Genomic DNA, 18,512 nt, shown 5'->3' on the forward strand with positions numbered 1-18,512 from the left:
TTTTGGAAATTGTGCCTGGAGATGAAGAATATTTTCTATTATCGGTAACACTATCTGTAATATACTTCAACACCACACATGCTGCTGTAGAATAGCAAACATAGGTTTGATCTAATAATCTACCAAGACTAGACACAAAAAACTGGAGTAAAACTCAGCGGGACAGGCGGCATCTCTGGAGAGAAGGAATGGGTGACGTTTCGGGTTGAGACCCTTCTTCAGACTCAATCTACCCAGGCTACTGAAGAAAGCACCAAATAAGGCAAATTTATGTTTATAAAGTGTTATATTCCTGCCTTTCAAAGTATTTCATTCTTGATGAAAATATAACATATCAATCAATGCACATCCACAAAGAAAGTAATTGATAAACATGGAAACCATAACAATCGGTGAATAAACAATCTTCTCTTTTCTTATGAAAGGCCTCAGACCTGAAATAATAACTGTTTCACTTTCCACAGAAGCTGCCTGACCCGCTATCTATTTCTAGCACTTTGGTTTATTTCAGATTTCCAGCATCTACAGTGTTTTTGATTTTCAATCTTCTCTCTTCGATGCATACCATTAGTTATAGTTCTCACACGCACCCAGAACATTGAGCATTACAAATAGAGTTGTGCCATTGGCGTTTATTGTAATGCCAATTTCATCTGAATGTAGACAAATAAGTAGTGAAAGTAGATAGACAATTGGTACTTAATATAGACATAAAAATAGTGCCAAATCTTCTCAGATGGCAAAGAAAGTAAATACACTGATGTGATCACTGAATCAGTGTGATCAGGTTACGTTTCAGGTGATAGTGATGCTTAGGAACTTGAAGCTGTTGACCATGCCCAACGGCATCCATTGATGAGGACAGGATTGTGTTCACCCCTTCGCATCCTTCGGTCAAAAACCAACTCTTCAGTTTTGCTAATATTAAGGGCAAAGTTATGGTTTTGAACTACGACACAAGATTCCAATCTCCTTCCTATACTCCGTCTCATCATTGTTATTGATCCAACCGACAACAGTGATACCATCAGCAAATGTAAAGACCGAGTTGGCACTGTACTAGGCCACACAGTCATGGTGTACACGAATTAAAGCAGGGGACTGACCACATTATGACCAATTCTAACTGACTAAAGTCTATCGGTCAGGAAGTCTAGAAGTCAGCTGCAGAAGACCAAGGTCCAAATGTTTCGGGATGAGGAATTTAAAGTAGATCTGAGGAGTAATTTCTTCCACATAGACAGTGGTGAATTTTTGGAATAAGTTATCAGAGGAGGTACTGGAGGCACACATTATTGCAACATTTTTGAAGGAATTTGGACAGGGACTTGGATAAGAAAGTAGAGTGAGATGGGCCTTGTGCAGGCAAATGGGATTAGCGTAGATAAGTATCACAGGTGGCATGGTTGAGGTAGGCCATAATCCATTTTTTGTGCTGTCGAAACAGATTTTTAGGAATCTACGATTCATTTCATATAATAGTTGCAACAATGGAAGTCAGCATTAGCTGAGATTAGCCTAATGTATAGGACAGAAATGATGTTGGAATGGTGGTTTATAGAATGTTAACAGAGACAGCGCAAACATACAAGATTTTGCTGCTTTGTGAAACTGTTGTACCTTCTCAAAGAAAATATATTGTTTTACATCTCAAACCTTGATTGTGGAAGCAATTACATCCTTATATTCATCAGTAGTGAAGGAAACGATTGATGAAGAAAATATAAAGGAGATAGCATTATGGGCATTACAGCACAAATACTTGTAAATGTGCCTTTGTAAAACCTCTGCATTGTTGAAGTGAAAACTATTGTTGAGCATTTCTTATATTAAAAAAATAAAAGTTGATTAAAATTGAAATTGCGGAAGAGTTCATTTTGCTGGTGAAATGTTTTGCTTGTGTCTTTGCAGACTACATGGAACTTTTGACAAAACACTTTCACTATACATCTTAAAGAATGAGCAGCAGTTGCTTTCTAACCTGGTGCTTCAGATGTATGTGTCAATGGTGCAGATGCTTCTGCCAAGGCAGCTAGTGTAGCCAACACCGATGTAGAGGAATTCGCAAACTGTACTGTGGAAATTCCCGAGTCTAAAATTAAAAGAACAAATGTTATACTTCTCAGGTAACAAGTTGCAAGAGTTCTACAATCTTAAGTACGAAAAGAGAATCATTTTTAAAATGCTGTGATTTTTTAAAATGAAGGTAAATAATTTAGCACAGAGTGGTTGATATCTGGAACACTACGGAGGAGGTGGTTAAATTAGATATGATGACGATGTTTAAGAGGATATTACACATATCGTTAAGTGGGCATGGTAAAGGAGGAAACAGGCCTGAAGTGGGCAAATGGGTCAGCGTGGAAATGGTGGGCTGAAGGGCCGTTTTCTGTGCTGTACGATACGATACTACAACTCTATAGTTAAATGTTAATTGAAAAATCAATAAAACTGCAGATGATGGTCATCTAAAATAAAATAGAAAGTGCTGATACCATCAGGTCAGACAGTTACTGTGGAAAGAGGACAAGAGTGAATGCTTCAGGTTAACTCTTTCGTCTGTATGGTCATCGACCTGATATGTTAAACCAGTTTAAATTATTCTGAACTGCAAGACCACTTCATAAATATATTTGATAATCATGTTATTGCAATTTGTTTCCAGAAGTACAATGTGAAAAGGGAGGACTATCTTTGCAAAGAAAAAAAAGATCACACGGGAGAAACATGATTAACAATGGTTTTGCTGACCTCATGGGAAAGGAAGCGAATTCGGGGCACATGCTAGATGCAAACATCAAACCTTACGAAATAACGTATTGGGCATCTGGCCACAGAGTAACACTCGCTGTTCACTCTCAACATGCGGCATTACAATTTGGGAATTTAAAAATTAACTTTGTGAAACAGAAGGATAATATTGCTTTATTCACAAAATGCTGGAGTAACTCAGCAGGTCAGGCAAAAAGGAACTCATAAGTTGCAGTGTGTCGAAGAACATGTCTCAGCAGGGTAAACGACCAGAATTATGATTCAATGGTTCTTTATTATCACATGTACCAAGCTACAGTGAAATTCTTTTTTTGCATACAGTTCATTAAGATTATTGACATACATAGGTATAATCCCCAATTAAGTACAGAATGTACAGAAACAACCCACTGAATAGGAATGACAATCAGGAGAGTTGTTTAGAATTACTGTAAGTACAGAAACTGTAGTAAGTGGCATCATCAGTCCAGCACTTTGCCTCTAAATTAGCACTGCTTATGAGAAACAGGCAGCCCTTTAAAAAAAAATGTTACCGTTTAGGTTACGAACATCACTGTTAAGATCAGCACCTATTGCCCACTCCTATTACCTTCAGAAGGTAGGGATGAGCGGCTTTCCTGGAAAACTAGAGTCCTATGCTCAGAAGAGATAGGAAGTTCTAGGATTCAGATCCAATGATAACAGCATGGGATGCGATGGTAGAGAACCTGCAGATGGCAGTGTCCACCTGCACATGCTGTACTCGCCTTCTAATGAAGAGAGATTTCTTGACTTAGTAATGGTAAATCTTAGAATTCCCCAACACGGTGGGATGTGGAATCTCAAGTTGCCCATTACACAAGCCGGGAAGTGCCTGTACTCTGTCCTACTGTGCAGTTAATATTCAGAGGTCTGTGCACCAACCCCATAAATTACTTTCTCTCCCAAACCGCATCTACTTTCTGGTTACCCGAATTTAAGTTATGCCTCTTTATTGTGTTGAGATCATTATTGATTAACTTGCTGTAAATGAGAATAATATCAGTACTACTCTTTAAAACATTTTAAACCTATAATCAATAGAGGTTGAATTGGAAGGTTCACATATTCTGTAATCAGCTGCACTCACTCACACATTGAGAAAAGTAAGCAGAGCAGTGTACATTAATGTCGCTTGCATTGCTTGAAATCAGGCTCCTCTACTTGTTCTCAACCTCCACTATAGGTAAAGCTCCTTCTCCGCTTTTCATCTACCGTTAAGACACAAGAGAACAAGGAAAACAGGAAGAGGAATGATTTCACATCAATGGGAAACCAAATAATTGTAACATAGCCAACATACCTGATGACTTTGATGTAGTAACTAAGCCAGTTAAATTGACCACTCCTCCCGGACCAATAATGAATTGTGGTGCAGCACTGTGAACTGTGATTGTATCAGAGCAATCTGAGTTTGTGTTAATCTGGTTCTCCATTGCCCTCTGTAGAGTAAGATAAAACACATAAAACATTGGGCATTCCTTAAGTAAGCTTTATATTCTTAGAAGGGATATATCCTTAATAAATAAACTGTTATTAAACTATTCAGTCCCACCTTTGTTGGATTAGACACCATTAAAAGCAATGCAAGAAATTGCTGAGAGTTGTGGATACCATACAAACCAGCCACCACTCATCAACTCCATCTACACTTCACTTCTCTGCCATGGGAAAGCAGCACATGATCAAGGACCATTTACACCATGGTCATTCCCTCTTCTCCCAATGGGCAGAAGATATAATAGGTTAAAAGCACATACCACCAGATTTAGGTACACCTTCTTCATCCTGAACAGACGCCTCAGAAGCTGTGTGTAGTCTTGATCTCCCAAGCTACCTCGTTGCACTTTTATTTAGTCTGCATTTTTGCTGTAACCATAACACTCTAACACTATATTCTGCACTCTGATATTTTTTCCTTTGCACCATCTGTTGTACTTGTGTCTGACTTGAATGTATTTGTATACAGCATGAATTGATTAAATAACAAGTAAACACATTTTTTCGCTGTACCTTGGTACAGGTGACACAAATAAACTAAAACCAACACTAATAGCTGGAGTGGCAGATAAACTTGTGCATTTATTAACCGTGATACCTGGGTATTTCATATAAAGGCTAGTCAGTAAGTCTATGGAGGACAGGAATGTAAAGATACAAATTTATTTTTGCTTCAAAAGAAATAATTAAAAGCTACATATACAGAGTTGCACATAGTCTAAGATCTCACCACAGACAACACATTATTAGATTCCATTAAAATGAGCTACCAGTTGAACACAAATGATAGCTCATAGAGAGACACAAAAAGCTGGAGTAACCCAGCAGGCCAGGCAGCATCTCTGGAGAGAAGGAATGAGTGACGTTTCAGGTCAGTGACCCTCCTTCCAACTAGTTAGGGGAAAGGGGAATGAGAGATATAGACGATGATGTAAACAGATAAGTCAAGTCAAGTCAAGTCAAATTTATTTGTCACATACACATACTCGATGTGCAGTGAAATGAAAGTGGCAATGCCTGCGGGTTGTGCACAAAAATAAAGACAATGAATGAAAGATATGCAAAAAAGTAACAATGTAACCCGAAATGTCAACCGTTCCTTCTCTCTAGAGATGCTGTCCGGCCCGCTGAGTTACTCCAGCTTTTTGTGTCTACCTTCGGTTTAATCCAGCATCTGCAGTTCCTTCCTAAACAAATGATAGCTCATAGTACCCATTAATAGTAAATACTTTATTTACAAAGTTCGTTTTCATTGTGTACTATAAGCTTTCTATTGTATGCCGTCATCAAGTAGTTCACCCCTGTGGTTTGTAAACATGATTTACCTTTCATAAAACTATGTTGACTTAGTTTGATTACATTATGCTTCTCTAAGCGACAAGTCATTTCTTTCTCGATTATAGACTCCACCATCTTGCCAATAGATATTAGGTAAGAAATAGTTCTCTATTTTTATCTTCCTCCCTTCTTAGACAAAGAATCACATTTGTAGTTTTCTTGTCCGCTGGTATCTCCCGAGAACTCAACGCGTTTTGAAAAACTTCAACCCAAGGCTCCAGTATTTCTATAACCACTTCTTTTAAACCACTACATGCAAACCATTAGGCTACTCCAGAACCTTTCATCCACTCATATCTTTACACTACTAACAGGGAAGCCAAATAGCCTACTCAAAGTGTTCTGTTATCATGGCCATCACATTCAACAGCATAACTACATTAACTGGGTTAGAGAACAGCACAGCAATTGTGAAAATTCTATGCAAACTTGTGGCTTCCATAACCATAGATGGATATTGTTGCCCATGTTTACTTCATGGAAAATTCCCTGTGAAAAGCATTTCAACATAAGATGGTACAGCATTTCAGAATGTATGAGAAGAATCCACTTTCTAAAGGGGAATTTGCAAATAGAAATTGTTCATTAATTACCAAAGCCAAAAACCTCTGGCAGTTTCCTTTCAATTACTTTTGCAATTTTATTTCTCTGCAAGTAACCATTAATTTGCTACAGTTCCCCAGTATAATGTGATGCTTATGTCTGTAATCCATCTCAATCGTAGTCTGGGGCCTCGATTGTATTAAATGAATTACCTGAAGCATTAAAATTAACTCTTCATCACCATTATCCACCGCAATATCAAACGCTGTTTTGCAGAATTTACTTGGTGCGTGAACATCAGCTCCATATTTTATCAAGAGTTCAACCACGTCCTGGTAACCGTGCTCCACAGCCCAGTGAAGTGCTGTCATCTTAAGCATATCCTTTGCATTTATGTCAGCTCCATTCTGTCAAAAGTAAAGATAATGTGTAGGTGACGTTATCACTTTTATTAAATTAATAAGCATTACAATGAATATCTTCCTCAACATTATCCACGGGAATATCGAAGGCTATTTTGCAAACATTGTAATAAAAATATGAACAGAGAGAAAGTAAGGAAATGCATTTTAAAAGAAAATTATTCTGTTGTTCATACAAATCCTCTGAGCACAAGAACATTACTATGTCTGAAATAGAGTGCTGATATTTTTTAATTTAAATCAACTTTAGACTTTAATTTAACATTCCTCTTTTATTGTGCAATAGCTTTAAGGATCAGAAGGAGGGATAGAGGGATATGGGCCAAATGTGATTAGCGCAGGCGTGGCATCTTTGTCTGCATGGACAAGTTGGGCTGAAGTGCTGGTTTCTGTGTTGTCTGACTATGAATCATGTCTACATACATCAGTAGGAAAAAGAAAAGTATCTTTTGTCTCTCTGATTGTAATTATCCAAAGCAGGAAGAGAACATATTGAAAGTGCTCTATCGACCTCATCCCATGCATTCCGAATTTACCTTTATGAACCATTTGTAGTGTGCCAAGTAGGCCGAAATAATGACAAGTAGTCAGGTGCTAGAGAAAGTGAGTTTACTGTAGCTAGCTAGAACTCGAGGCCGAAGTCCGCCTCCTTGGATCGACCCATTCCCGTGCCGAGGGGTCGTGAGTGGTATGGCCCGACCCTCGGGAGCCGCCACAGGACCCCCCCCCCGCAGAACCAGAGGCACGAAACGCACCGGCGGTCGCACTAGTCGACCGAACCGTGTACGGCACCCGTCCGACGGGGGGTCTGGCGTGGGCACAGCTGGAGGGACAACCGGGGGGGCTGGCGGGGGCACAGCTGGAGGGACAAACGGGGGCGGAGAAGGGGGTACAAATACCGGTCGAGATGAGGGGATCGGCGGGTGCGGTGTTGGAGGCACTTGCAAAGGGGGGCGCCCGCGCGGCCGAATCTGTGCAACCCGCACCGGCTGGTCAATGTCCAAGTGCGCTGGTTTAAGGCGATTAATTGACACGGCCTCCGGTCGGCCCCCCATGTCCAACACAAAAGTTGTCTCGCCGTGTTTCAGCACTTTGAAAGGGCCCTCATAAGGTCTCTGAAGCGGTGCTCGATGGGCGTCGCGGCGGAGAAAAACGTAGGCACAATCCCGAAGGTCCGATGGGACGTGCGGGTGGAACGTCCCATGGTGAGACGTAGGGACGGGCGCCAGTTTTCCGACTCGCTCACGAAGGCGCTGTAGGGTGGACGAGGACGGTTTCTCCTGCCCCGGTGACGAGGGCACGAACTCCCCGGGCACGGTGAGCGGCGACCCGTAGACGAGCTCGGCTGATGACGTTGCGAGGTCCTCCTTTGGTGCCGTCCGGATGCCTAATAAGACCCAAGGCAGTGCGTCCATCCAATCGGGGCCGGGGAGTCTTGCCTTCAACGCAGCCTTGAGCTGCCGGTGGAACCTCTCCACCAGGCCGTTAGCCTGCGGATGGTAGGCCGTGGTGTGGTGAAGCCGAACCCCTAACAGCTCAGCCATGGCTGATCACAACTCAGAGGTGAACTGCGGTCCCCGGTCTGATGTAAGGTCCACCGGCACCCCAAAGCGTGCGATCCAATTTGCGGCCAACGCTCGAGCACACGTGGCCGTGGACGTGTCGGTCAATGGTATGGCCTCCGGCCACCGGGTGAACCTGTCAACCACCGTGAGGAGGTGAGTAATGCCCCTCGAAGGCGGGAGGGGGCCCACAATGTCCACGTGCAGGTGGCCAAATCGGCGGTTTGGCAGACCAATTTGCTGGAGAGGCGCCCGGACGTGGCGCTGGATCTTCGCCGTCTGGCACGCGACGCAGGTGCGGGCCCAATTGCCAACCTGCTTGCGGAGACCGTGCCACATGAACCGTGTGGCCACCAGCGCGACTGTCGTCCGGATGGATGGGTGAGCCAACCCGTGGATTACATCGAAAATCCGTCTGCGCCAGGCGGCAGGCACGATGGGGCGTGGTTGGCCCAATGACACGTTGCACAAAATTGTCGCTCCATTGGGGCCGAGAGGGACATCCTCAAGGCGGAGGCCGGAGATGGCAGTCCAGTAGGCGGGTATCCCGTCGTCCGCCAGTTGCGCCACCGCCAGGGCTGAATAGTCAATGCCAGGCGCCACATCCAAAACCACCTCGACGGCGGGGCGCGACAACGCGTCGGCCACCCTTTTTTCTTTCCCCTCCACGAAACGGATGGAGGTTGTGTACCCTGAGATGTACGCCAACTGACGCTGTTGTCGGGCGGACCACGGGTCTGCAACCTTCGTGAAGGCGAAAGTTAGTGGCTTGTGATCCGTGAATGCGGTGAACGGACGTCCCTCCAGAAAGTAGCGGAAGTGACGTACCGCCTGGTACAGGGCCAGGAGCTCGCGGTCGAACGCACTATACTTCTTCTGGGCGCTGGTAAGGTGTCGGCTGAAAAAGGCCAGGGGACACCAACCCCGGTATGGCCCGACCCTCGGGAGCCGCCACACATTTCTATTTATCCCCTGTGCCCCATATTCTGTTATACTTTGATGAACTAAAATCGACCAATCTACCAATCACATTATCAATTGGCTTTATCAATGATTACAGAGGAAAGTTCCAAAAATTCTCCCAGCTTGTAACTTCACTCATAAGTGGTTTGTTTCTAATATATCAACCTAAATCAAATAGTGCTGGACAGCCTGGTCACCACGCACTCAGAACCTACACTATCTCCAGGACATTCACCATGTTTTTTGTTTAATAACCCATGAAACCTTTATCATCAAGACCTTGAGAAAGTTTTAGATTAACATTGCACCTGAAATGCGTAATAACATTCCGTCAGTACTACACTGAGACAGTCATCCTAAAGTATCCGGTGTCGGCTATGTAATAAAAATTGAACCAACAATTGCAAGTATGATACATGGCTAACATAGAATGATAGAATTTGTCTAACCATACCTTCACTAGTACCTCCACTATGTTTGCATGGCCTTCTGATGCTGCCATATGCAGTGGCGTTCTGTCCACTTTGGTCCTTGCATCCCGACTCACTCCTGCACGAAGCAGCACTTCTGCTGTTGAATAATGACCATATTGAGCTGCTAGATGAAGGGGTGATGTTCCAAGCTGTAACATTGGTAAATAGAAATTAACAGAAGAAAGGCAGTAAAAGAAAAGCAAAAGAAAAAAATAGAAATCTGAAATAAAAAATTTGCAGGCAGCAATTGTGAAGAAAGAAATTAATGTTTACGTTAATATACTTTTGTAGTTGGAGCTATCTAATCTGAAAACTTAACTTTTTTTAAACATTCATAGAATTATAAGTTGTACAGCATTGAAAGGGGCATTTAGGCCCACAATGTCCGTGCCAAATCTTTGTTCATCTAACTAATCATGTTTGCCTGCATTAGATTTATATATCCTTCTATGCCTTGCCTATTTAAGTGTTTGTCTAAATGTCTCTTAAATGTAGTGATTGTTTCTGATTCCACTACCTCTTTATGCAGCAATGTTAGAACCCAACCACTCTCTGTGTAAGAAAAACTTTTCCTTCAAATTCCCTTTTAAATCATTCCTCTCACCTTAAACCTTTGCCTCTTGTTTTTGATATCTTACCATGGGGAAAAGATTACGACTCTCTACCCAGCTATCATGTGCCTCTTATGACTCTGCCTGTTTATACCTCTATTAAATTACTCCTCAGCCTCCTTCGCTCCAAGGAAAGCAAGGCCAGCCTATCCAATTCCTTAACTCCTTTGATCCAGACTGCATTCTAATGTATTTCCTCTCTCTTCAGCTCAACTACATCCTTTTCTCTCTGTATGCTGACAGAATTACTGAATACTTCCATCGTTCAGATTTTATTTTATAATAGAATGGTGGTTTTATGGCTAAGTTTGCAGTTGATACTAAGGTAGGTGCAGGGGAAAGTAGTGTAGAGGGAGCAGGGAGTCTGTAAGAAGGATGTAGACAGGTCGGAAGAAGTGCAGATGGAATACAGCAAAGCAAAATGTGCTGTCATGCACTTTCGTAGTAGAAATAAAGGCATAGACTATTTTCTAAATGGTGAAACGATTCAGATATTCGACATGCAAAGGGACTTGGCAGTGCTGGTGCAGTATTTCCAAATGATTAATTTGCCGGTAGTGAGGAAGACAAATGCAATGCTAGCATTCATTTCGAGAAAATTAGAATATGAAAGTAGGGACGTAATGTGGAGGCTTTAGAAAGTACTGGTCAGATCACATTTGGAGTATTGTGAGTAGTTCTTGGGCCCTACGTCCGAGGAGGGATGTGCTAGATATGGACAGGGTCCAGAGGAGGTTTATGAGAATGATCCTGGGGATGATTGGGTTAACTTAGGATGAGCGTATGACAGCTTAGGGCCTATACTTGCTGGAGTTTAGACGGATGAGAGGGTTCTCATTGAAGCTTACCAAATAATGAAAGGCCTAGATGGAGTGGATGTGGAGAGAATGTTTCCACCAGTGGGAGAGTCTAGGACCAGAGGGCATAGTCTCAGAATAAAAGGATGTACCTTTAGAAAGATGATGATGAGGAATTTCTTTAGCCAGAGGGTGGTGAATCTGTGGAATTCATTGCCACAGATAGCTATGGAGACCAAGTCTTTGGGTATTTTTAAAGCAGACTGACAGGCTCTCTTTCTCAGACATATGAGCTCCCAACAGCTCTACCCACAACTGATACATTCAACACTTATGGGGTGTAAATTAGGCTGCAGTTTATATTTACTCAATTCCCAATGGCTGAAGACTATAGCTAACTTCAGAATGTACAGAATCACATGGGTCACCAAAGGAATATATGATTATTTTTATTGAATTCAAAGTAACAACTCATCTTTGGTGCACATAAGCGTTTGCTGTCCAATACCACGTTTATTTCACTATCTTACACACTAGTTCCTTGCTGTCCCACAGTTCAGACTTCATTCTGTCAGACTGTGGCCATTTATATCAAAGCACAGATCTGAAAAGATAGCAAATGTATTCGATAACAAAAGTCACTGAAGCACAGACTGTTCTTACCCAATCTGTTGTGAAAGGGGCACCATTGGACATCAAGATTCGCACTTCATCATCCTGGCCAGCTCTGGCAGCTTCCAAAAGCTTTTTCCCCAAATCCACAAGAGACATCTAGTTAGAAAGTAGATAAACACCAATGAATAATTTATTAATCCCTGCCGAGGTAATCATTTATTGTGGCAAAACCATTGAGGAAAATCATGGACTCGCAGAAACACAAGAACATGAGCATTTCACTTTGTGTACAATTAATTTATTTCCACAAATTATCAGAGTTTGAAGTGTCCTTTGCTAAATAACATTGACAGAAATCATTTTCCAATGTTCTCTCGACTCTGGATCAGTTTCTGTAGACTGGAGGGTAGCCAATGTAACCCCACTTTTTAAGAAAGGAGGAAGAAAAAAACGGGGAATTATAAACCAGTTAGCCTTACATCAGTAGTGGGGAAGATGCTTGAGACGATTGTTAAAGATGTTATAGCAGCGCATTTGGAAAGCAGTGACAGGATCGGTCAAAGTCAGCATGGATTTATGAAGGGGAAATCATGCTTGATTAACCTTCTGGAATTTTTTGAGGATGTAACAAGTAGAATGGATAAGGGAGAGCCAGTGGATATGGTGCATCTGGACTTTCAAAAGCCTTTGACAAGTTCCCACACGAGATTAGTGTGCAAAATTAGAGCACATGGTATTGGGGGTAGGGTATCGACATGGATAGAGAACTGGTTGGCAGACAGGAAGCAAAGAGTAGGAATTAACGAGTCCTTTTCAGGATGGCAGGCAGTGAATAGTGGGGTGCTGCAAGGTTCGGTGCTGGGACCCCAGTTATTTCCAATATATATATTAACGATTTGGACGAGGGAATTAAACGTGACATCTCCAAGTTTGTGGATGACATAAAGCTGGGTGGGTGGCAGTGTGAGCTGCAAAGAGGATGCCATGAAGCTGCAGGGTAACTTGGATAGGTTGGGTGAGTGGGCAGATGCATGGCAGATGCAGTATAACGTGGATAAATGTGACGTTATCCACTTTAGTAGCAAAAACAGGTAGGCAGATTATTATCTGAATGGTGTCAGATTAAGAAAAGGGGAGGTGCAACGAGGCCTGGGCGTGCTTGTACATCAGTCACTGAAAGTAAGCATGCAGGTACAGCAGGCAGTGAAGAAAGCTAATGGCATGTTGGCCTTCATTGCGAGAGGATTTGAGTTTAGGAGTAAGGAGGTCCGCATCTGAAGTATTATGTGCAATTTTGGTCTCCTAATTGGAGGAAGGACATTATTGCTATTGAGGGAGTGCAGCGTAAATTCACCAGGTTAATTCCTGGGATGACGGGACTGACATATGATGAAAGAATGGGTCAACCAGGCTTGTATTCACTGGAATTTAGAAGGATGAGAGGGGTCTTATAGAAACATATAGAATTCTTAAAGGATTGGACAGGCTAATTGCAGGAAAAATGTTCCCCGTGTTGGGGGAGTCTAGAATCAGGGGTCACAGTTTAAGAATAAGGGATAGGTTATTTAGGACTGAGATGAGGAAAAACCTCTTCACCCAGAGTTGTAATTCTATGGAATTCTCTGCCACAGAAGGCAGTGGAGGCCAATTTACTGGATGTTTTGAAGAAAGAGTTAGATTTAGCTCTTAGGGCTAAAGGAATCAAGGAATATATGGGAAAAAGCAGGAAAGGAGTACTGATTTTAGATGATCAGCCATGAACATATTCAGCGGTGGTGGATCGAGGGGTCAAATGGCCTACTCTTGCACCTATTTTTCTATGTTTCTAAAGCTGTTTCAATCATGAGATCATTGATTTTACAATCATTAACAAATATTTCAGATATCGATAAATTTAAGCTTCCCCAAAACTCCAAACATGCTGACTACAGGTCAGATACTCACTGATCGACAACTGCTCCTGATCTGCCATTGTCTCAGTTTTTTAAACTCTTGAGTCTCTGTAACTTCCCTCCAGGTTTACAACTTGCTTCAAACTGGGCACCTTAAATATCCATTGAAGACTTAAGCTCCAAACATCAAAACAAGCGTCAGGAAATTCCTCCCGAAAACTCTTTCTTCATAGCCACCTTCTGAATATGGTTTTGATCAAATCTCTTCCTATCTCTCTATGTAATTTTTTTATTGCAAATGGCCCCATGAACCACCTTGGAACTTATAAAACATTTAAATAATTTATTCATATTATATTAATATGAATGTTGGTATAAAATTGCAGGTACAACAGCGGCCAGTTCCCATTTGCACTCATTAACCTGACATTTCCCCCCGAAAATTAATTGAGGGAATGTCAGTACCCCAATAATCAACACCAAGAGGAAAATAAATTTATATCCGGCCTCATACTTGTAGCACAAACTGATGAAATAACATCTATCAAATTCACCCCATTAAAGCCTACTGATGTCACCAGATCTTGACAGACAACAAAAAATACACGAGAATGATGTGATAACATAAGAACATCATCCTTACTGAATTAGTGGGACAAGTCTCACAGTAGCATTGCAATTCTGCCCTGATGAAAATATACTACTAATATATAATTCTACAGAAAATAACTCTATATCATCTATTTTCAATCAGCTGCCATCCATTTACACAAATATCCTCATATTTCTTAAAAGATATTTGATTCTTTAAAAATAAAATTATTTGGTCGGCGGATGAGGATATTACTGATCAGGCCAGCATTTTTGCCCATTGCTACTTGCTCCCTGAACAGAGGGGTTCAGAAAATCTTCGAAAACTGAAGAAGGGTCCCAACTCAAAACATTGTCTGTCCATTCCCACTGAGTTCCGCCAACAGTTTGTGTAGGAAGAAGGGTTCGAAGAAGGGTTTCAACCCGAAACGTCACCCATTCCTTCTCTCCAGAGATGCTGCCTATTCTGCTGAGTTACTCCAGGTTTTTGTGTCTATCCTCCAACAGTTTGTTTTATTTGCTCAAAATTTAAGCATCTGCACTTTTCTATGTCTCCAAAGTTGGGAGATAATACTTCATTTTTGTATGGATTTGAAGAGATGATATCCTGAGTACTGTTTATAGGATATTAACGTACTAGAAGAAATTCAGAAGTTTAGTTTACAGATGCAACATGGAAACAGGCCATTCAGCCCACTGAGTCCACGCCAACCATCAATTACCCACTCACACGTCAGTTCTACACACTCCATACTTACTAGGGATAATTTACAGAGGCCTGTGGGAGCATGAGGGAGGAAACCCGAGTACCCAGAGGAAACCCATGCAGTCACAAGGAGAACGTGCAAACTCCACACAGACAGCACCAGAGATCAGGATCAAACCAAGGTCTCTGGTGCTATTACTAAATTAATACACAGAATTAACAGGATGTACAGTAAGGAAAGCTTAGACTGATTAAACATGTGTCTATTAGAGTTTAAGAGAAAGAGAAATGATCCCTGTCAAGACCCTCAGAAGATAGAAAGGGTGTTTCCTCTTGTGAGAAAAAGCAATAAGGTGGTACCTGCTCAAATTAAGGCGTCACCCATTTAAAACAGATACGAGGCAAAAGATTTTTCTTTCCAAATGTTGCCTGTGGAATTCTCTTTGTCAAATAGCAATTGAAACAAACCTTATGAATTTTTTTTAGGCATTGATTTTAGGCAAAAAAGTTTTTTTAAAGAAAGGAAAGTGTGGAGTAGGAACGTCTGTCATAAGATGGAAACCAGAGTAATCTATGTGACAATGCATTTGGAGTGGCGTGGTGTCAATGACCTGACATGCTAACTGTGTCTTGCACATGTGCTACCTAACTGCTGAGTATTTCAGCATTCCTTTTTTATATAATGTTTCAGGTCGTTATCCTTTCATCAGAACTAGGAAAAGTTAGAAAACTATCTAATTTTAAGTTGTTGAAAAGGGGAAAGAGGGTCAGTAATAAAGAAGAAATGAAGTGAGATTGAATTATACAAATGGTGGTGGTGCTGGCTGAAAAAGGTGGCAAATGTTTGTTTATTGTGGATGATCTGTCTGGAAATGAATGAGGACAAAGAAAACAGGCAAAAAAAGGCAGACATTCTCAGCCAGTCTAGCAGCCACAGAAAGAGGATCAGAATGAATAATTCTGGCTGAAAAGCAAAATCTGCAAATACTGGAATTCTAAAAAAAAAGAAATCCTGTAAACACCCTCACGGTGAGGAATAAATTATGGGGAGAGAAAAAAATGAGAATATATGATAATCTTTCATCAGAACTGGTTTGGAGCGAAATCCAGATCAGAAATTTTCAAACATAACTTTGAGTTAAACGTTCCAACTTGCCCAGTCAGAAAACGTTCCAACTTGTGTAGGAAAATAACTGCAGATGCTGGTTCAAATTGAAGGTAGACACAAAATGCTGGAGTAACTCAGTGGGTCAGGCAGCATCTCAGGAGAAAAGGAATGGGTGACGTTTCGGGTCGAGACCATTCTTCAGACTGAAGTTTTCCAACTTCATCACCAAATTTCATCCCGCACTCAAATTTACTTGGACCATCTCCGACACCTCCCTCCCCTTTCTTGATCTCAGTCTCCATCACAGGAAATAGACTATTGACTGACATTTATTGCAAATCCACTGACTCCCACAACTATCTTGACTACACTTCTTCCCACCCTGCTTCCAGCAAAGACTTTATCCCCTACTCCCAATTCCTCCGTCTACGCAGCATCTACGCTCAAGATGAGATGTTCCATACCAGGACATCCGAGATGTCCTCATTCTTTAGGGACTGGGGGTTCCCCTCTCCCATCAAAGAATGAGGCCGTCACTCATTTCTCCTCGGTACCCCGCAGCCTCGCCCTTGCTCCCTCTCCCTCTAGTCGTGACAGAGAGTCCCCCTGGTCCTTACCTTCCATCCCATCACCGTCGCAAACAACACATAATCCTCCGAAATTTCCACCACCTCCAACGGGATCCCACCACTAACCACAATTTCCCATCTCCACCCCTTTCCACCTTCCACAGAGACTGTTCCCTCAGCAACTCCTTGGTTAACTCATCCCTTCCACCCAAACCACCCCCTCCCCAGGTACCGTCCCCTGCAACCGCAGAAGAGGTATACCTGTCGCTATACCTCCTCCCTCGACTCTGTCCAGGGACCCCAACAGTCCTTTCAGGTTAGGCAGAGATTGTCTTGCACCTCCTCCAACCTCATCTACTGTATCCGTTGTTCAAGATGTAAACTCTTATACATCGGCGAGACCAAATGTAGACTGGGCGATCGTTTCGCAGAACACCTTCGCTCAGACCGCCTGAACGTACCTGATCTCCCAGTTGCCAGACACTTTAATTCTCCTTCTCCTTCACATTCCGACACAGACCTCTCTGTCCTCAGTCTCCATTGTCAGAGTGAGGCTAAACGCAAATCGGAGGAACAGCATCTCATATGTCGCTTGGGCAGCTTACAGCCCAGTGGTATGAATATTTATTTCTCTCACTTAAGGTAGCCCCGGCATTCCCTCTCTCTCTATCCCTCCCCCACCCAAGTCGCACTAGCTTCTCATTTTCACCCTACAAACAGCTAACAATGGCCTGTTTTCTTTATCATCATTACTTGTTTGCATATCTTTTATTCATTGTTCTTTCTCTCTCCACATCATCTATATCTCTAATTTCCCTTATCCCTAACCAGTCCGAAGAAAGGTCTCGGCCCGAAACGTCACTCCAGTGATGTTGCCTGTCCTGTTGAGTTACTCCAGCTTTTTGTGCCTATCTTTGATTTAAACCTGCATCTGCAGTTCCTTCCTACACACTATGGGTCAATCAACTTGTCAGACCTCGATTTCGCTGATGACATCGTCCTGTTGTCAGACAAAATTGGGGAGGCACAGGAGCTGCTAGGCAGGGGCGAGCTGCAGTACGAGAAAGTGGACCTCCACCTCAATGCCAAGAAGACGGAGTACATGGCGTTCAACGGTGGTGACCATGAGCATCTTAAACCAGTGGTGGTGCATCTCTCAGGAAAGTTGAGAACTTCAAGTAACTGGGAGCGAGCATGCAGAGCTCGGAGAATGACATCAAGGTCTGGAAAGCGCTCGCACGGAAAGCCCTCAATAACATGGGGAAAATTTGGACGTCTAGATGTCCAAGGGTCTGAAACTGAGATTCTTCCATGCAACTGTAGAGACAATATTATTTGTACGGGTGTGAGGCATGGGCTCTCACTCGAGTACTGTCCAAGTCTCTTGATGGTATCTACAGCTGAATGCTCAGAAAAGTTCAAAATGTCAGTTGGAGGGACCATATCACCAACACCCAGCTCTACGGGGAGATTCCACCTCTGACCGAGGAGATCAGGTCGAGAAGGATTTGGCTCGCTGGATATTGTCATCGCCATCCAGAAATACCAGCAAACAAGGTTGCGCTCTGGGAACCCAACCATGGAAAACAGAACCCAGGACGACCAAACAAGGCGATGCTGAAGACGTTGATGGAAGACGCAGATGTAGAGACAAAAGAGGAGCTTGCCAGCTGTAGAAGACAGAGATGTGTGGTGCGTCTGTCACCGTGCCCGGCGGAAACCAGCACCACTGACTCGCTAATGTTTTCAACGATTTTAAATTAAATTAAATATCTTTTATTCATTGTTCTTTATCTCAACACATCATCTATATTTCTAATTTCCCTTATCCCTAATCAGTCTGAAGGGTCTCGACCCATTCTTTCTTTCCAGAGATGCTGTTTGTCCCGCTGAGTTACTCGAGATTTTTGTGTCTATCTTCAGTTTAAACCAGCATCTGCTGTTCCTTCCTACACACTACGTTCTCTATGGGCTTCATTGGTATAGTAGGAGTGGGTGAAGAATTAAGGTGGCAGGTAAGGGGAAACTCATG

The 18,512-nt window shown here is 42.5% G+C and overlaps 1 protein-coding gene across 2 annotated transcripts in view; it reads right to left on the reverse strand.

Annotated features, from left to right (window-relative positions):
- Positions 1 to 18,512, reverse strand: part of gabpb1 (GA binding protein transcription factor subunit beta 1) — a 54,597-nt gene that overhangs the window by 33,249 nt on the left and 2,836 nt on the right. For both annotated transcript variants that reach the window (XM_078427487.1, XM_078427486.1), the window contains exons 2-6: positions 11,663 to 11,770; positions 9,573 to 9,740; positions 6,384 to 6,578; positions 4,094 to 4,232; positions 1,982 to 2,092 (exon numbers count right to left, since the gene is read on the reverse strand). In XM_078427487.1, coding sequence (XP_078283613.1) covers positions 1,982 to 2,092; positions 4,094 to 4,232; positions 6,384 to 6,578; positions 9,573 to 9,740; positions 11,663 to 11,770 — 721 coding nt within the window. The remainder of the gene's footprint in view (positions 1 to 1,981; positions 2,093 to 4,093; positions 4,233 to 6,383; positions 6,579 to 9,572; positions 9,741 to 11,662; positions 11,771 to 18,512) is intronic.

The sequence above is a fragment of the Rhinoraja longicauda genome, chromosome 33 (genome assembly GCF_053455715.1).
Source record: "Rhinoraja longicauda isolate Sanriku21f chromosome 33, sRhiLon1.1, whole genome shotgun sequence".
NCBI classification, from domain to species: domain Eukaryota; kingdom Metazoa; phylum Chordata; class Chondrichthyes; order Rajiformes; family Arhynchobatidae; genus Rhinoraja; species Rhinoraja longicauda.